At 39.7% G+C, this 16,503-nt stretch overlaps 3 protein-coding genes across 4 annotated transcripts; 1 reads left to right on the top strand and 2 right to left on the bottom strand.

The window, feature by feature from the left end:
- Nucleotides 1-464: 464 nt before the first annotated feature.
- On the top strand, nt 465-4,690 carry ube2al (ubiquitin conjugating enzyme E2 A, like). Its single transcript, XM_063888505.1, has 6 exons — nt 465-764; nt 2,403-2,483; nt 2,579-2,604; nt 3,054-3,143; nt 3,223-3,311; nt 3,885-4,690. The coding sequence occupies exons 1-6, from the start codon at nt 721-723 to the stop codon at nt 4,011-4,013; spliced, it is 459 nt and encodes a 152-aa protein (XP_063744575.1). The 5' UTR covers nt 465-720; the 3' UTR covers nt 4,014-4,690.
- A 1,462-nt stretch (nt 4,691-6,152) lies between these two features.
- ing1 (inhibitor of growth family, member 1) lies at nt 6,153-9,965 on the bottom strand. Its single transcript, XM_063888754.1, has 4 exons — nt 9,803-9,965; nt 8,515-8,686; nt 7,749-7,897; nt 6,153-7,101 (listed from the first exon to the last, which is right to left on the bottom strand). The coding sequence occupies exons 2-4, from the start codon at nt 8,651-8,653 to the stop codon at nt 6,460-6,462; spliced, it is 930 nt and encodes a 309-aa protein (XP_063744824.1). The 5' UTR covers nt 8,654-8,686; nt 9,803-9,965; the 3' UTR covers nt 6,153-6,459.
- Nucleotides 9,966-10,534: 569 nt separating this feature from the next.
- On the bottom strand, nt 10,535-15,293 carry naxd (NAD(P)HX dehydratase). Of its 2 annotated transcripts, XM_063888620.1 has the most exons (12): nt 14,661-15,293; nt 14,415-14,591; nt 13,854-14,300; nt 13,442-13,592; nt 13,287-13,332; nt 13,096-13,184; nt 12,657-12,765; nt 12,143-12,193; nt 11,931-12,035; nt 11,709-11,829; nt 11,464-11,587; nt 10,535-11,017 (listed from the first exon to the last, which is right to left on the bottom strand). In XM_063888620.1, the coding sequence occupies exons 1-12, from the start codon at nt 14,926-14,928 to the stop codon at nt 10,867-10,869; spliced, it is 1,839 nt and encodes a 612-aa protein (XP_063744690.1). In that variant the 5' UTR covers nt 14,929-15,293; the 3' UTR covers nt 10,535-10,866. The 2 variants fall into 2 exon arrangements, with proteins under 2 accessions (XP_063744690.1, XP_063744689.1); XM_063888619.1 differs by having other exon boundaries at nt 14,415-15,293.
- Nucleotides 15,294-16,503: the final 1,210 nt, after the last annotated feature.

Raw genomic sequence — 16,503 nt, 5'->3', positions numbered from 1 at the left:
AAGAAATACGTTTCCCTATATGCCTGCTGGTTCATCTGTTACTCGTATCAAAACCACTTATGGGTGCAGTCAACTCTAGGAACATGATGTGTTACTTTTCATTAATCATAATACACCATTTGGAATTTATTTGAAAAGCTAAATTATTTCAACTTAAGAGTGTGCTTTCGACTTTTTTCTTTATACTTGAAGAGAACACAAATATATACTCTCCAGCCTGCTAAACTACAGGTGTACTTTCTGGTCATTAAGCGCCTGTCTCCAGGGGTGGCATAGCCATCGTCAGAGCTGCGCTGCACAAACAACACGTCACTGTGACCACGCCCCGTCACATACGACGTCCTTAATACGAAAGGGGGGAAGTGAAAAAGCCGTTCTAATAAAATAACGTAATACATAACTGTATCTTGACAGTATGTAAAGCAATGCATTGACGCCCATATTTGTAACATTTCGGATGTATCTACTGGTATTCCAAGGCTAGTATGTGTTGTGAAACTTAGAATTTGAAATTGTGTCTTCCTCTTTTCTTGATTTGGTATCATCCAGTAAACCTAGCTGGGCTAACCAGAGAATCAGGATTATCGGCAGAACGACTCTGGCTGCTAACAGGGTCACTGTGGAGGTGCCAAATAACTAGTAAATACAATATTACCTTTTGATAATTACGTACCTGTTAACGTTTTGAGTGTTACCATCACGTGTTTCACAACTTAAACCATGTCAACCCCGGCTAGAAGGAGACTTATGAGAGATTTTAAAAGGTAAGTCGATGATTTGTCAAAAACAGCTATCATTACCCTAGCGTTAGCTTGAAATAGCTCACCTGTATTTCTTTCAAATATAAATTTGGATTCAAAATGTCTATACATTAAACAATTAAAGTAACAGAAACAATGTATGGTTAAGCTTGCCTTTTTACGAACCTGGGACATTGAAGTGAAATAAAGTTCATTTTATAGAAGAGCTTCGCCCGTAGCTAGAAGCTAACAGTGCTAACCGATAAATGCTAGCAGAAGAATCGATAGAGTAACTATCACATTTTAGGGCTATTAACTTGCATTTCAATATCCGTGACTAGTCGGTGGTAAATTGTTTTTCAAATAACAAGAGAATGTCATGCCATGTATAAAACGTTAGTGCTCCGTGAACTCAAGCCGGTCGCTGGTTTGGTATTATCTGGGGTAAGATGGTGTAAGTTACGTTGCCAACCAACAATAGCTTAGCTTATTTTGGAACCATAGTTTCCATAAGTTATATCTTTCAAATAGTTAGTAAAATGTTTGTGCTAGGTCAGTAATTATAGATGGATTAGTAGTTCATAGAGGTCTAGCACCACAGATTATTATACTGAAATCCCAGATGAGTGCATTGTCTCGTTCGTAAAACGAATAACATAAAGCCAAAGTAAAAGTATGCCTGATCTTCTGCAGTCTCTATGAAACGGTGTTGTTATTTCCTTTTTTATATATACATTTTCTTCAAACGTGTTTACACTGTGTATTTCAGTGGCTTCAGATCCTTTGATTGTGTCAGCTTGTTTTTAAAAATTCTGACCGGAAGTGGTAACCTGTAGGGATTTGGACAGGGCTCTCCAGGTATTGGGAGATTGTGGAGATCAACTACAGGGCCCCTTGTTTAAGACGGTATTTAAAAGAGGGAAATTATTGCCATTTCAAACTCAGTCTGTACTCAGTGGTCATTACAAGTGTTTCTACATAAGCTACTGAAACCTTTTATAAGTAGTGGTTGTTTTTCTGACCGATATGGTTCCTTAGGTTTGTGAAAGGTGGGAGATTAACGTCTTACATTTTTCCTGTTGTTATTTTGCTAGGGTCAATATGAAGAGAAGGGTAGAACCAATGCCTACACAATACTTTCAACTTGATTCAGAGTTGGCTTGGACTTTAAGCTTCCACAATATGAAGGTCTCTGTTGCATCCTTAGTTTGCTGAGTGATGACATTACTGTTTTCTCAGCTGAAAACACTTTGAAGCTGTAGCATTGTGTTTGGGAAGAGGTAACAATGCACAATTTAAACATGACGGCATTGACTTGATGGATTTACAAAGACTGTTAAGTTTTTTTTATCCTGATAAGTATACATTTGTTTGAAGCAGGCTAAATTGTTCTTTGCAAAACTCTAAAACCACAGTTTGATGTGTTAATGGCACAGCCAAGGTAGTGAAGTCATCAATCTGGAATCATTTAATTGAGTCTGCTGTACTGCCACTTTAGCTTGTATGTACGTTTGTTTAGAATGTCAGATTTGTCTGTGGCCTAATGGTGAAAAAGGTTGGAGGTCATTCGATTACTGAATTCACCAGACTCTGGCTGAATAAATATAGTGGAGCAAAGTTAAAAGTCCTGTTAACCCCCCCCCCGCTTATTTTTTTATAAAGGCTACAAGAGGACCCTCCAGCGGGTGTCAGTGGTGCCCCATCTGAAAACAACATTATGGTGTGGAATGCAGTCATATTTGGGTAAGACATTGATGCACAGTCATAATTTACATCAAAACCATTTGTGTTAGGCGTTCGAAATCAATGACCTATCTTTTCTTTCTCTAACCTCACAGCCCTGAAGGAACTCCCTTTGAGGATGGTACGTTAATAACTTATTATTTTTTGTAGTCAAGCATATTGCCACTATATTACATATGGAACATTACAAACATAGTAACTTTAAAACATGCAAACCCATTATTTATTTAGCAATATATTTAAAATAGAGGCTTATTTTTCAAACATTAGTTCAAAGGTGTTTTTCTGTTGTTTCAAAGTGATACTCACAAAATGAGACTCATCCAGAAACTTACATATCATACAACACTTTGCTACACCTAATTCTATGTCAAATGCTTCAAAAAGGTTTTGAGTATTTCTCAACAGCCGTATCATAACCCTGTAATATACAAGGTAATGCTGATGGAGAGATTGCTGAAGCACTGCTCCGAACGTTTGTTTCTGCCTTGGATCTTTCCTGACAGCAAACTCGCAGTCAGGTTTAATGGCTAACAAATAAATAATGTGTGTGTCTTCTCTTTGTCCCAGGTACATTTAAACTCATTGTAGAGTTCACAGAAGAATACCCCAACAAACCCCCCACAGTACGATTTGTGTCAAAGATGTTTCATCCAAATGGTAGGAATATGTTCTGCTCTCTTCACACATTAAAGTGTAAATATTTGTGTGCCTGGTATAATTGTGTTTTTATCCACAGTCTATGCAGATGGCAGTATATGTTTGGACATCCTACAGAATCGTTGGAGTCCCACTTATGATGTGTCCTCTATTCTTACATCTATCCAGGTAGAAAGCGTCAATAAAGCATGATTAATGAATGTTAAACCCAAAGTTATTCTGGGTTAAGAGATATAAAGCAGAGCAAAATTGGTGGAGTTGCAACTAAAGCTCTTCGATTAACAGTCAAACATATCCAGTTAAAACACAATACACAATAACAGTGATTTGAAGCATCGTTTTAAAAAAAAGATTCAGGTATTTTGCTGATTTAAAAGTTGAATGACTGTTTAAAATAGATGTTCTTTAACTTTAAATGAGAACGTGCATTTGTGACAGGGTGTGACTGAGGAAGATAAGAAGTACCTTTATTTAGTCCCGTGGGAAATTCCGGACTTTAAAGCAGTGCAAAACAGGACTGTACAGATTCACACGAGGATAATGACATCAAAAATAACGGTTATCACAGCAACAAGGTCAACTTTGATACCTTGAATGAACTTGTATACATATTTGAGTTTGGGTTATTAAATATATTTTAATGGAGCGAGAGCAGGTCAAAGTCATTTGTACAAACAGTGCAGATTTCGTTATATGTACAGTACGGGTAACTTACTTACAAACTTTTACTTCCCCCCCCAGTCCCTGCTTGATGAACCAAACCCCAACAGTCCAGCTAACAGTCAGGCCGCTCAGCTGTACCAGGAGAACAAGCGGGAATACGAGAAGCGTGTGTCGGCCATCGTAGAACAAAGCTGGAGAGACAGTTGACCTGACCGTCCTGATCGCTGCTCTCTCCATTGTGAAGCTGTGTGTGCTGCGAGTTTTAGTGGAGTACCTCTTCATTTCTGGCCCCCCCCCCCCCAACACCTTTTTGATTTTAAGCTTTTATGCACTTTACCTTCAACTTCCCTTCATAGAATGTTTTTTTTGCCCGCTAAGAGGGATTTTTTTGTTCCTATTCCCCTTTTCATCAGGGGAAACGTGCTGAATCTTGCCTTCATGTTTTGTCAGTATGGACTTCAGGGCCATTACCCAAAAACTCTGGTGTGTTCTTACTTGCTGTAATAACTCCCAATGTCAAATTATGTTTAATGTCTTGGAAGGTGTGTGAATTAAGTCATGGGTCCTCTTCTGTTGTGCTCCTCATCTTTTCTGCCAGTTAGTTTTCACAGGGCAGTTTATCGGCTCCAGTGTGATCATCATACCCTTCCTTGTGAGAATGAGCAGCCTGAGCATCACGGACTAAAACTAAATCCGACATATTTACACCGTGTCTTTTGCTGTGTTGTGACCTCTGTTACATGCATGACAGAAAAGAGTGTATTCACGTTCCTGTTCAGTACTCGTGTATATAAGAAATCTGCATCTGAATTAATGTACAGATTTTGCACTGGTTGTTCCCATGTCATTTTTTCAGCACTTGTAAATAAAAGAAGGAGAATCCACCTTTGTGAGTCGCTTTTTATTGTGACTGCAGATGTGATGCTATTCAACAATATAATACTGCTTGCCTTTACTTGAGTTCAATTATTATTATTATGATAATAGTTTTTGAGATTGATATCAAGAACGACTAATCAATCAAAAGGTTAAACATGGTTTCACACTTTCTAAGTATTGCCAAACAATATTAAACAGGCCAAAAACTACTACTATTAATAATAATAATAATAATAACAATACATTGTATTTATAAAGCAACTCAAAGTGCTAGAAGGGGTTTTTAAAAAATGAAACAAACACAGGTTTAATGAAAGGCGTTTTTAGAAAGAAAGGTTTTTAGGTCCTTCTCGGAGGCGGCAGTGGCCTGTGGAGCCCTCAGGTGGTCTGGGAGGGAATTCCACAGGTGGGGAGCAGCTGCACACCTAAGGATATTTATTTGGAATTGTGTGTGTCTGGATCTGGATTAATACTGAGCAAAACCCAGAGGTATCCCCGCTAAATGTCTATTGAAATTTCCCAGGAGCACTCCAGACTCTGCGTTGACAGCTTCTTCTGGTCGCATGTTCCCCTCTGATTGTAGCCGAGCGAACGATTTGCCTGTGTTGCCATTTGATCAACGTGTTGGCTGAACTTCAGGTTGTTGTGGATTTCTACTCCCAGCTATGGGTGGCGTGTCACCTCTTTTAACACCTGTCCACATAGATACATGTACTACCACAATTCAGCATCACTTTTAAATGTACGTACTCGTAAAAACAGCTTTTGAGGGGATATCCTAACGTCAAAGGGCAGTTTTTGTAACTATGCCTAATGGTTCAAACCCTACTAATCCGTTAAAGATAATACATAGTCGTAGCTTATTTTACAGTATTTAATTAATCTGATTTTGAAATGTATACACTACATATTGTCTCCGCTCATGGGTTTACATTTCTGTGTATCTTAATAAAGAAACTGTTCATAGTGGCCAAAGCTTTTTCTTAAAATCTAAATATCAAAATATGAAATGAAAGCTGCCAATATCCATAGATCTCTACGTGTAAAAATGTCCCCAAGGCTTTTTGGTAAAAACTACCTTGTGATTGTTTTGGCTCAGCAAACATTTGTCACAGAAAAATTGACTTTAATGCTTAAAAGTAAATATTTGTACTGTCCGACCCTTTAGCTTTAGCTGAACTTTAGAAGTCAGAGCACAGAACGAGGACTTTGGATTATGTTGTATATAAGAAATCTCTTCATAGACAGTACAGTCTAGGGGAAATATTACAGGGAATAATAATCCTAAAGGTCATTCGTTTTATTTTGCAAAAACAAACATGGAACTAGCTTTTTTTAAACTGGAATATCCCCGGTTGTGAGATGTTGCACAGCACTGAAAGTGAAATAACTACTTAGCTTTGTTTGTTGTGTCTACGAAGTTCGTAGGGTAAAATGTATGAATAACATCTTCACAACATCCTGAAATTCTCCTTTGTTAAGAAATGTTTTATTTGTGAATTGAGCATATATAACAGACTGGGTTATGTTGCATGCATGATGAAAACAGAGGGGATGTAAGTTAGGTACAGGTCGTACTGTGTCTATTCTTTATTCTTTCCCAACCAGGAGGGAGAAATATTTTTTCACAGCTATGCAGCGGTTACAAAAATAACTATTTACAACATCCCTCTTTTCCTTACTTATTTTTAACACTGTTGACAATATGAAAACAAGGACACTACATAAAAATGTAATTTGAATGCAAAAGTGTTCATCGGATGGATGGAGCGAGCTACCTGTTGTAGGCCCGCTCCTTCTTGGCCCTCTCTAAGGCCTTGTCCATGGTCTTCTCATTCTCCCCCCTACACTTGGGGCAGTACCACTTGCCCTTTGGCTTATGATGGAGCCCCACACAGGAGAAATGAAACCACTCGATGGGACATTCCTCGTTATCACAGCCAATCATCTCTCCGTATGACACCTGCTCACACAGGCAGTACGTCGGCTCATCTGGATCAATGGGCAGGTCTGGGGGGGACACTTCTCTCTCTGACTTTCCTTTGGACCTTTTCTTCTTCTTTGAAGATGTTTTGGCCCTCTTTTCCCGGGATGCACCTCCTGCGACATCCTCGGCGTGTTCCAGACCCCCGTAACTTTCCCGATTGTCTCCATTTTTCTGACGCCGTGAGCGTTTCCCTCCAGCCTTGTCTCCACCTGCAGAGCTTGGAGTTAACTCATCACGCTTCTTGTCATGATGGCTAGTTTTTCCTGGAGTTACGGTGGCTGAGGATGACGACGAGGACGACATCAAGGACACTGCAGTGGTTGTCACGGATGCCGGTACGGGGACGTGACTTTCTGGGACTTCTTGAGAGGAAAGCAGGAGTTCAGAGTGCCAGTCTATTTGTCGCGTCCGGTTCTCGACCAGCTCCACCTGAAATTGAGATTTTTTTATATTTTACTGCAAAGCTCATTCTGCTGTTTGAAGAACATGTAGATATCTATGTGATTTCAAATTGAATTAACTTAGAGAAAGTAGCAAGTTGAAGAATAGTGTTCTTTTTAGAATACGGTTTGATGATTTCATCTGTAAAAACTTTTTTTACTGCATAAAACAAACTTGATTATTAAGTATTTGTCCAATTTATTCATATTATTATGAATTCAACAGACTGAAAACTTCTTGTTATCTAGTAATACATTATGTTACATTATAACCAGAGGACCAACCACATGACAAGACACAGGTTTTATATTAACTAAATATGAAGTTGTATGTTTAAAATATGATTGTTGCAACGTTCCTTGTACATGTGCTTTATAAGAGAGGCATACTTGTTCAATCATGAGTCAAAGGGGAAAGGAATAGTTATTGTTATGGTTCTAATAACCCTCCAGTGTGAAACTACAATAATAGGGAATCTGCGTTCATATTTGGAGTTCGGTAGATTAAGCATGTCTGAAATACCTGTTTTTCCTGTTTATTTACTCTGGGTTCACTTTCTGAGCACATTTTTCCAGGAAAGCACTTGAACCTGGAAGTTTGCCCCCTGAAGCAGCGGCAGGGCGTTCATAACGTACCATTTGACCGGCGATCTGTATCTTCTCATCTCCGAGCTCTTGACTGCGAATCAGTGCCCTCTGAATGGATAACTGAAGTTTCCTCCTCTGCAGTGAGTCAGACTCCCGGCGATACCGTTCATAAGCGTCATCAAGCTCCTTCAGAACATCTGCCAAACAAGAAATAAAGTGAGAATAAGAATACCTTCATTTAACATTTTCACAAAAAGTACACACGACATAAAAACGTTCAGCTTATTATAATAGAATTCTTTCTGGACTGTGAAGGGTGTTTTAGTGAATACCAGGTGTAATAACGAATGGGGTCTGGTATGACATGTGTTTTAGCTAGGTGTACTTGATAAAATCGCAACTGAGAATTGTTAGTTGGTTCAAGTATACCAGTTAAATAGTTGAACTATTATCATGGCATTGGTTTTTGTTTAATTTAGAAAAGAGACATTTTTGCTTGTTTGGGTTGGTTTAGTAAGGAAAAAACCTTGTGATAAAGCCACTCTATAGGTGCTGAACTGTATGCTCATATAAATACACATTCCCATAAAATAAATAGGGGAATTGCTGGGATTATTCAAACACAGCACACACTAGTAATAATAATGTATAACAAATAAACAAGGGCACATCCTTAGAAGTCAAAGTAATCATTATGGTACTACAAATCCTTATGGTACTGTTGATAATTCTTTCCTTTTATGTTTGATTGATCTAAACATATTTTAAAGAAATGTGTCTGGCATATCGAGTCCACATTGTCTATCCTCTTTACCTTGATACTTAGCATCAATTTCCTTCATGAGGGACACACTCCTCTGCAGATCAAAGGGCAGCGACTCCACCAGGTCCAAATACTCCTCCACATAATTCACAACAACGTTGCCTGGGTCGCCATTCGTCGGGTTCAACATTGCGGCTCCCTCCTTCACCCGCGACACCTGCACCTGTCAACAGCAAATCAATATGTGTATTGTTGCGGAAACGATGTTTAAATGCTGTTTTTTTGGGGGGAAATATGACTTCGTTTAGTGCCATTAGACTTTTCTGATACAATTGTGGAAAATAATTGTGCATTTTGTCTCGTTTTCCGGTATAGATTATTGGAAATCAGTCCGGAGATATTGACTTTAATGTTGAAGATATGAAAGGGGGAGGGGGCACTGATCTGGAGTCAGCCACCCTAAAAATTGCTACGTGTGCTATGAATCTGCCAACTGTGAGATATACTAGTTGGGGGCCGAAGACGAATAAATCAGTTTAGGATGAATATAAATAAATATCAGACAACTATGGCTAGATAACATAGTATCATAACGTTGTTACTGCGTGGAACTCAGGGTGCCCTTCTCCAATCCAACGAAGAAGACAACACAGCTAAACAGTAGCATGATTTTAACATTAGCTGGGCTGCTGGATTTCCTGGGGACCTGGCGTGAAAACTAGGAAACGTTGAACGAGTTAGAAACACACCAATGTATCAACATGAAATCAACCATAATATGTTCACTGATGAGATGAATATTTACATCAGCTGAGGTCCAGTGTCTAATTTTAGTCGCGATGATTAACGTGAACGTATCCTGCTACGTCAAGTAGCACTAACCAACTTTACATTCTTACCAAGTTTCAGATTGGCTTAAAAAGCACGAAATGAAAGTGAGATGTGATTTTAACTTTAATCGCTGGCGGGGAACGCTGAGAGCTATAGCAACCGATACCCCAATGTGTCAAAAACAAAGATTAACGCTTAGCCTCTTCATTCAACCACAAAGTAAACAATCACAGAACACTTACATCCATACGCAAACACCACACCGACAAATCACTTTAATAACAACCATAACAAACAGTATAATCAAATACTTTGAAACTGTTTAGTGGCCTGCTTTTTAATCATGAGTTCTTGTATTTAACTGCTAGCCAAATTAGCTTTGATTAGCTTTCAACGCAGTGCAATACTAAACGAAGCTTTTAATAAGAATCACTGCAAAAACTTCAATGGGACTTAACCAAACGAATCTAAGTAAGTCTGTAGCCAGGTGGCGTGTAGAGGAACTTACCTGTGTGGATATTAGTCGTTGGTCTGTAGCAAACGTCTGACGTTTACCCTCCGCGAAGCAGCTGCTGTTGATGCTAACGCTAGGTCGTGTATACAGCGGATCCGTGGGTCCTTCAGGAAGCTAACGTTAGCTGCTAGCCAAAGTGCCTGAGTAGATATTTTTAAATATGCGCCACAACAAAGCTGCTATGGCAACCACAGACACAAGTCAACTATTCAAACATCTGCTTCCTGGCGCGTGATCTTTTTAAAATGTATTGAATTATTGGACTTACTGCCACCAACACAATCACATAATATACTGTATAGTACATCATTTATTTTGTAATACAACTGATATTTTAAGTCAGAGGAGGAGCAAACCACTCTGCACTTTTATTTACACTGCCACTTAAAGATGCAATGTCCCTCTTTTGGTGTGTATGAATTGTATGTTGTACTGTGAATGTTAATTGATCTTATTTGCCAGTACCAAAGGCACATGTCCATATGTAAATTCAATGGACAATAAAGTATTCTAAATCTTAACCTTCTACCATACATTTCACATAGGTCCCCTTGTTTTTAGCACATACAGTATCTTTCTGTGCTCTCAATGATTTTGCAATGACCGATTTTAAACACAATAAATAAACCAGCAACAAACCGCAAGTCAATATTGCTCCATGAGGCAATGAAGCTACATTGCCATGATGGTTTTCAAGAACTTGGTTAAAAAGACACTCCCACAACATTTGATTTATTATTTATTTCAAAATTCGAAGAGGATTTTGTTTTGCAGTGGCCCCATTTATCTTAACATCTCAGTTTCTTTGGTGGGTTGTGAAAAATGCATCTACTTCAGCATATTTGGCAAATGCATTAATGATAAAATGGAAGACTGTCTGTTTAGCGAGTCAGTATGTTTTTCTTCGTTTCAAATCTGATCATTGAAATTCAACTTGATGACAACATTTTTCACTAGCCCACCAAAAGGCAACAGGCTATATTACGGCTTCAAGAATGCAAAATTGAGTATGTATGTATAGTTTTTAAAACAACAGTTGTGATATTAGTGTGATTCTTTCAGCTTTCAAATAGCTTTTTGAAGGCTGAACCAATCTCCTGGATCATGTCCGTTGTGGTGGTGGACCGGCCATGTCGCTCGAATGCTTGGTTGTTGCACTGTCTTGTAAGAGAACAGGCCCCGAATGCTGCAACCACTGATGGATTCGCACTGGAGGAATACAGAAATAATGGATTAGGTAAACAAGGAGACACGTACTTAACATGTGTTTGTTCATACAATACTACAAGTCAAAATATCATACCGGTGGTTTAGCTTTCAAAATGCGATGTCATTTTCATCTATGAAACACTAATTTTGGAAAATCCAATCCAAAGACAGTCTTTTCTGATCAAAAGCGTGTATCACAGATATTTTGTATGCTATACATAAAACAAATCTAAGAAAAGCACCTATGTTTTAATGTAAAAATCAATGGATGCTGTAAAGGTATATAATCTATCCTAAAACTAACATAATTTTAAAAGGGTTCACATATTTGAAATGGTATGCTTTGTAAGTACTGTTTGAGCATAAAAACACTTGCATGGCCCTTAACAGAGGAGCTATATATTAGTATTAAAACAAAATGTTCAGGCAGCCAATCATGTCTTCACCTTTTACCCATTCCAGCTGCAGAGGCAGCATGGGCCCAGTGTGCAAACACTCCCAAAGATCCAGAGAGAACGTCCCCCTGTCCACCACATCTTCTCCCACTGCCCTCAACGCTGCACGTGATCACTGAAAACAAAGTGAAAAAGTTACTACATGACTCCAGAGTAACAGTTCAAAAGGTGAAAGATCAGCTGGAAAGTTTGCGTCCTCTAAATATTGTTTTACTGGCAGAAGACTTGACACTTACCTTTACTGCCATCTGTGATGAGATCCTGTTCTCCTTTTAGCACCATAGTGAGATTGCCCATGGCAACACTGAGCTGAGTGATGCTGCGCTGATGATTACTGATGTCCATTGGCTCGTGGTGCTGAGACAGCAAACACACACACATGCGTACATTAACACACAGAATAATGTGCTATATGCCATCAGTTGGTGTCTCAATCAGCTCTGCAGGAGAAGACCCACCAGCGCCTCATACAGTCGAGTGAACTCCATGAAGTTAGGTGTCAGGATGCCTTTATGGTACCCGTGAATAACAGATGGTTGCTGTGTAACTAGCCATAATCCGTCCTGTTGGAAATAAACAAACAAAATAAAAAAACAACATACACAAATTCATTCTTCTTTGTACAGCTCTGTGAATAAAATCCCATCTGTTCAACAGCTTTGAGACTTACTGCATCTATGATTATCGGGATATCTCTTGTTTTAGACTTTTCTATCACCTCCTAAAAGACAGAGAAGAAAAATGTTATTTCGAGATAATGTAGAAGGAAATATGCAAAGAACAACAAGGCTGAGGATAAAGAAACACACTGTAAAGTTATCTCCGGTTGAACTAAAGAAATCTCGTTTGATCGTTCTTGGCAAAGTTGGGTTACAATTTGACAATAATTACCCAATTTATATAAAATATATCTAGTTTGAGTTGTATAAACGTTTTCCCACAAGGCACTGATGGATTAAAGCATCTTTCTAAGAGCCTCCTTAGCATCAGTGTGCTTCTTTCCGGTAAGCAAGTATCAATTACTGTACTCGTACTATATTTTTTCATGTGCAGCTTAAATTCATCACTGTATTATAAATAACAAATGTAAAAAATGTCGTGTTGGTCCAGTTTTGTGTTTATGCTCAAGCATCTGTTCTAAGAGACTGTTTTAGGTGAAGAGAGAGTGAACATATTCCACATGCCTTGGCTGTTTTTAGTAATGCTTCTTCTCTTCCTAGACCTGGTCCCACCACGAGGGCGTGAAGTCTTGGAAGCCATTTGTCTATCTCTTCCACTGCATCAGGACTGTCCCTTGATACACACACACAGACACAAGTGAGATTTGATTAAATACACTACTTTTGACCCACCATAGTAATGCTCTGCGTCTTTATGCCTTGGCTTGCACATAAATATTCTGAACTTTTTCTACTAGACATACTATACTTTGACTTTTGATGACATACAAAGGTGGTGGCCAGGAGATAGAAAAAATGATTTGTACATGCCTCTGTTACTCCCAAAAAAGTTATGCAGGTATAAAAAAAATGGCGCTGTGTTGTAGACACACAGAGGTGTTCTACTGAACAAATTGTTAGAGGACATTCAGATAATAATTGGTCCCTGTGGATTTCTACTTACAGGATAGGATGAACTATGAGTTCAGGGCTGTATGATTTGATGACAGTTGCAGCATCTTTGGTGCAGAACACATGAGACAAGTCAGCCCCCTGGAGAAAAAACAAAGATGCGGTCAGTGCATCAGAACTAGACTTCAGCTGTTTTATATTTCATGCTGGATAAATGATTATTGTCTCATAATTACAGCATACCGCTTTCAATGCTGAGATGGCGGCAAAGTACGGTGCTCCAGTGTAGCTTGAGAGGGTGGATATGAAAGTAATTAGGCCAAATGTATTACAGAACAAGCAAACTCAACTGAGTTTGGTGAAGGATGTTTGTGTTGAGGATGAGTTGTGTGTCATACTCTTGGCATCCTCCAATGATCCCAATACGTCCATCTTGTCCCTTGTGCTTTTTTGATGTCAGTGGAGGGACGATGCTCTTTACTAGTGAGAGGAAGTCCTCGTCCATGCCTCTGTGCGACGTCGATCCCAAACTGTAGTAGCGTTCGAACACTGAGGGAATAAGCAAAGTGACAAAGTGTTTGAAAGGGTGGGATACTGGTTTGGCTTGATCTACATTTTTAACAGACTTGTGATGACAAAAATACATAAATAGAAATATACTGCCAAATAAGACAAATTAACAAGCCACCTAACAAAAAAAAAACAAAAAACTGTCCACTGTGGTGACAGCTCCATCATGGAACCTTAACATTGAGGCTGATTTGCCTTTTAATTCCCCCTCGAGGCTGCACACGATGGCTAAACCAATACCTATTGCCTGTGGATCTGGGTTCAACAGTTGACTTTTTTGGGTGCAACAGTCTGTCTTGGATGAAGGGCGTCGGAAGTGACCGGACTGGCCTTGTTTACATGATGGAGAGGCACTGGAGGACACAGGAGCATGGTCAGGAGGAGCTGTTTTGGAGGGTTCGGCTGCAGAGCCAGCTCTGGTGGAGGAGATGCTGGAAAACATCTGGCCAAGCATCTGAAGCATTTGCAGCTCCCTGGTGTGTTCGGTTTCTCTTCGGTTGTCTTCTGCCTGCAAGCGCTGCTCCTCCATTCGGTAGAAGTTGTCCTCAGCATGGACACTCTGCTCCAGGAATTGCTCCATTAGTTTTTCCATAGGGAAATTTGCGCGCCGCTTCCTCGGCCGTTTAGGTTTTCTGGCTGACAAGTTGCTGGCCAGCTGGCTGCTGTGATGTGGTCTTACTGAAGTACCTGATGGAGAGAGGGACGATAAAATCTTAGAGGCATCTTTGAGCACATACAATCAAATCATCTAAGTATTGTAAATAGTAAATCAATAAATGTGGAATAGGAGGGACGACTTACTGTTATTGCCCACTGTCACTTTAACTGGAATTGGGATGGGAATAGTAGGGTATTCCAGCTTCACTTCAGTCTCTGCAGGATAGGCACACTCCCCTGTGCTCTCTGAGTATGCATCCTGAGCATCTTCTGCATCTTCCTCCAGGCCCTCCCCGGCCTCCTCTCCCCCCGCCAAGCTGTCTGTGAACTCATGAGGGTCAAGAGCAGGCCGGTTGCTCAAAATCCTCTCCATGGTGTCATAAAACTTACAGATTTTATGATACTGCCCGTTGTTCCGTAGATTGCCTTCCTTTGCCAACAAGTACTGTCTCTTGAGGCTTTTGATCCGCACCCTGCATTGCTCCGGTGTCCTCTCAAACCCCGTGGCCCCCAGCCTCCGGGAGACGTCGCGGTACACGAAGCTGTTTCGGAAGTTTCCATCCAGCGCCGCCTGGATGTCCTGCTCCCCCCAGATGTTCAACAAGGTCCTCGTTTCTACGTCCGACCACAAGAAGCCCCGCGTTGTGTTCACTTGCATAGCGAATCGAGACAGGCGTGCTCACAGATCAACCTGCAGCACCAGGAGTTGAATGGAGATGTTGACTCCGCGAATTGTAATGGACGTCTGGATGTTTGGATCAAAGGCAAGGAGCGACGCTACCCTAAACAGCAACAACTGGCCATTTAGATAGCTTAGAAGGACTTGTAAGGATAATAATAATAATGTTAACCCTGCTCACTATTATAATGTATTGTCAAATCAACTCTTTGTTTTCCAGCTTAAGCATAGCGCTCTATGTGTATCCCTTTACGTCGTTAGAAAATGCGTAGCCAAGTACTTTGGGAGGAGCTGACCGGAGATCAGTGTCCGAAGCCCTTTTCACAATCTCACCTTTTATTGGGTGGAAGAAAACTGACCTGTGATCAGCAGTCTGGCGATAAATTCCCTTTTCTCTGTCTCTGTCAGGTGTCTGCGGGGTCCTAGAGCTAGCATAAACTTTCATTACCAACATGGAGGAAAGGCACCACTAACATTAAACGGCTGCTAGCTCAACTAGCATCACAGCTAACTGGGCGGTGCGATAAACTGTCACACTTTTCATTCACTTTACCTTTCTCGTTCAAACAGACCAATGTGGCGAAAAGCGACAGAGCAACTGAGATAAAGCAAAAGGCGAGCATCTGAACCTCTTGCGGCATGTTGTTGTCATTCTTCACCCCTGGTTGTAAACAGTTCTTCTTACCTAAACTGGAGCTGCGTTTCAACTGTACACAAAGTATCCTGATCATGAGGCTCCACTCAGTCCAGCAGTACAGGAGGAAACGATGCCTTTAAAGACGCCTCGGACACTCCTATATCGATATAGACTGAAATCTGTCAAAAGTCAGGTGCAGCCCAAACATCCTAGCAGCTAGACCAAACTGCAATTCTACTGATGGCCGCTATATGATGCTGGTTAGTAGGCCTACTCCAATAACACATTATAAACTACAAATTAGTATTATTAATTTGACTTTATTTCCCTTCTGGTTATTTTTCAATGTTCTAAATAAAGTTTTTTTTTAATGTATGTTCTTGAATGATGCAGTACTTAACCTATATGCTAACTTTCTATTTTTATGTTTATGTTTGCACCAAAAAAAGGGATTTTTTTGTAGTGAACAATGAGTGTACCTTCATATCAATCGTATTTCTTTCTTAAACCAGTAAACAGAAAAACGACTGCAAATGCTTTTGTGCTTTTGCTTTTTACATTACTACATTTCTGATAGTTCTGCCCCTCCTCTCACTCAAAGATATTTTGACCATTTAGTAAGGTAAAAAGCAAAACAAACTAAATAAAACCTTTCAATCGCTTTACACAAAGCTACACTGACGTGAAAAACCTACTTGGATTTAGACTTTAATTTGATGCTGAATCTGTTCAATGTCAGGCCTGTACATTGCCACTATATTTCTTTGCCTGGAAGTTGGCTACTAAATGTCGCATCTAACAAAACGAAACAATTAAAAAACAAAAAAATATAAGCATACTCTTTACACAAAATACTTTAAAATGACATTTTTCTCAAGTTCAGAAATAACTATATATATACAAAATATATAGTAATA

The sequence above is a fragment of the Eleginops maclovinus genome, chromosome 7 (assembly GCF_036324505.1).
Source record: "Eleginops maclovinus isolate JMC-PN-2008 ecotype Puerto Natales chromosome 7, JC_Emac_rtc_rv5, whole genome shotgun sequence".
Taxonomy (NCBI): domain Eukaryota; kingdom Metazoa; phylum Chordata; class Actinopteri; order Perciformes; family Eleginopidae; genus Eleginops; species Eleginops maclovinus.
The sequence above is the reverse complement of the archived record's forward strand: the minus strand, read 5'-3'. Positions and strand labels throughout refer to the sequence as shown.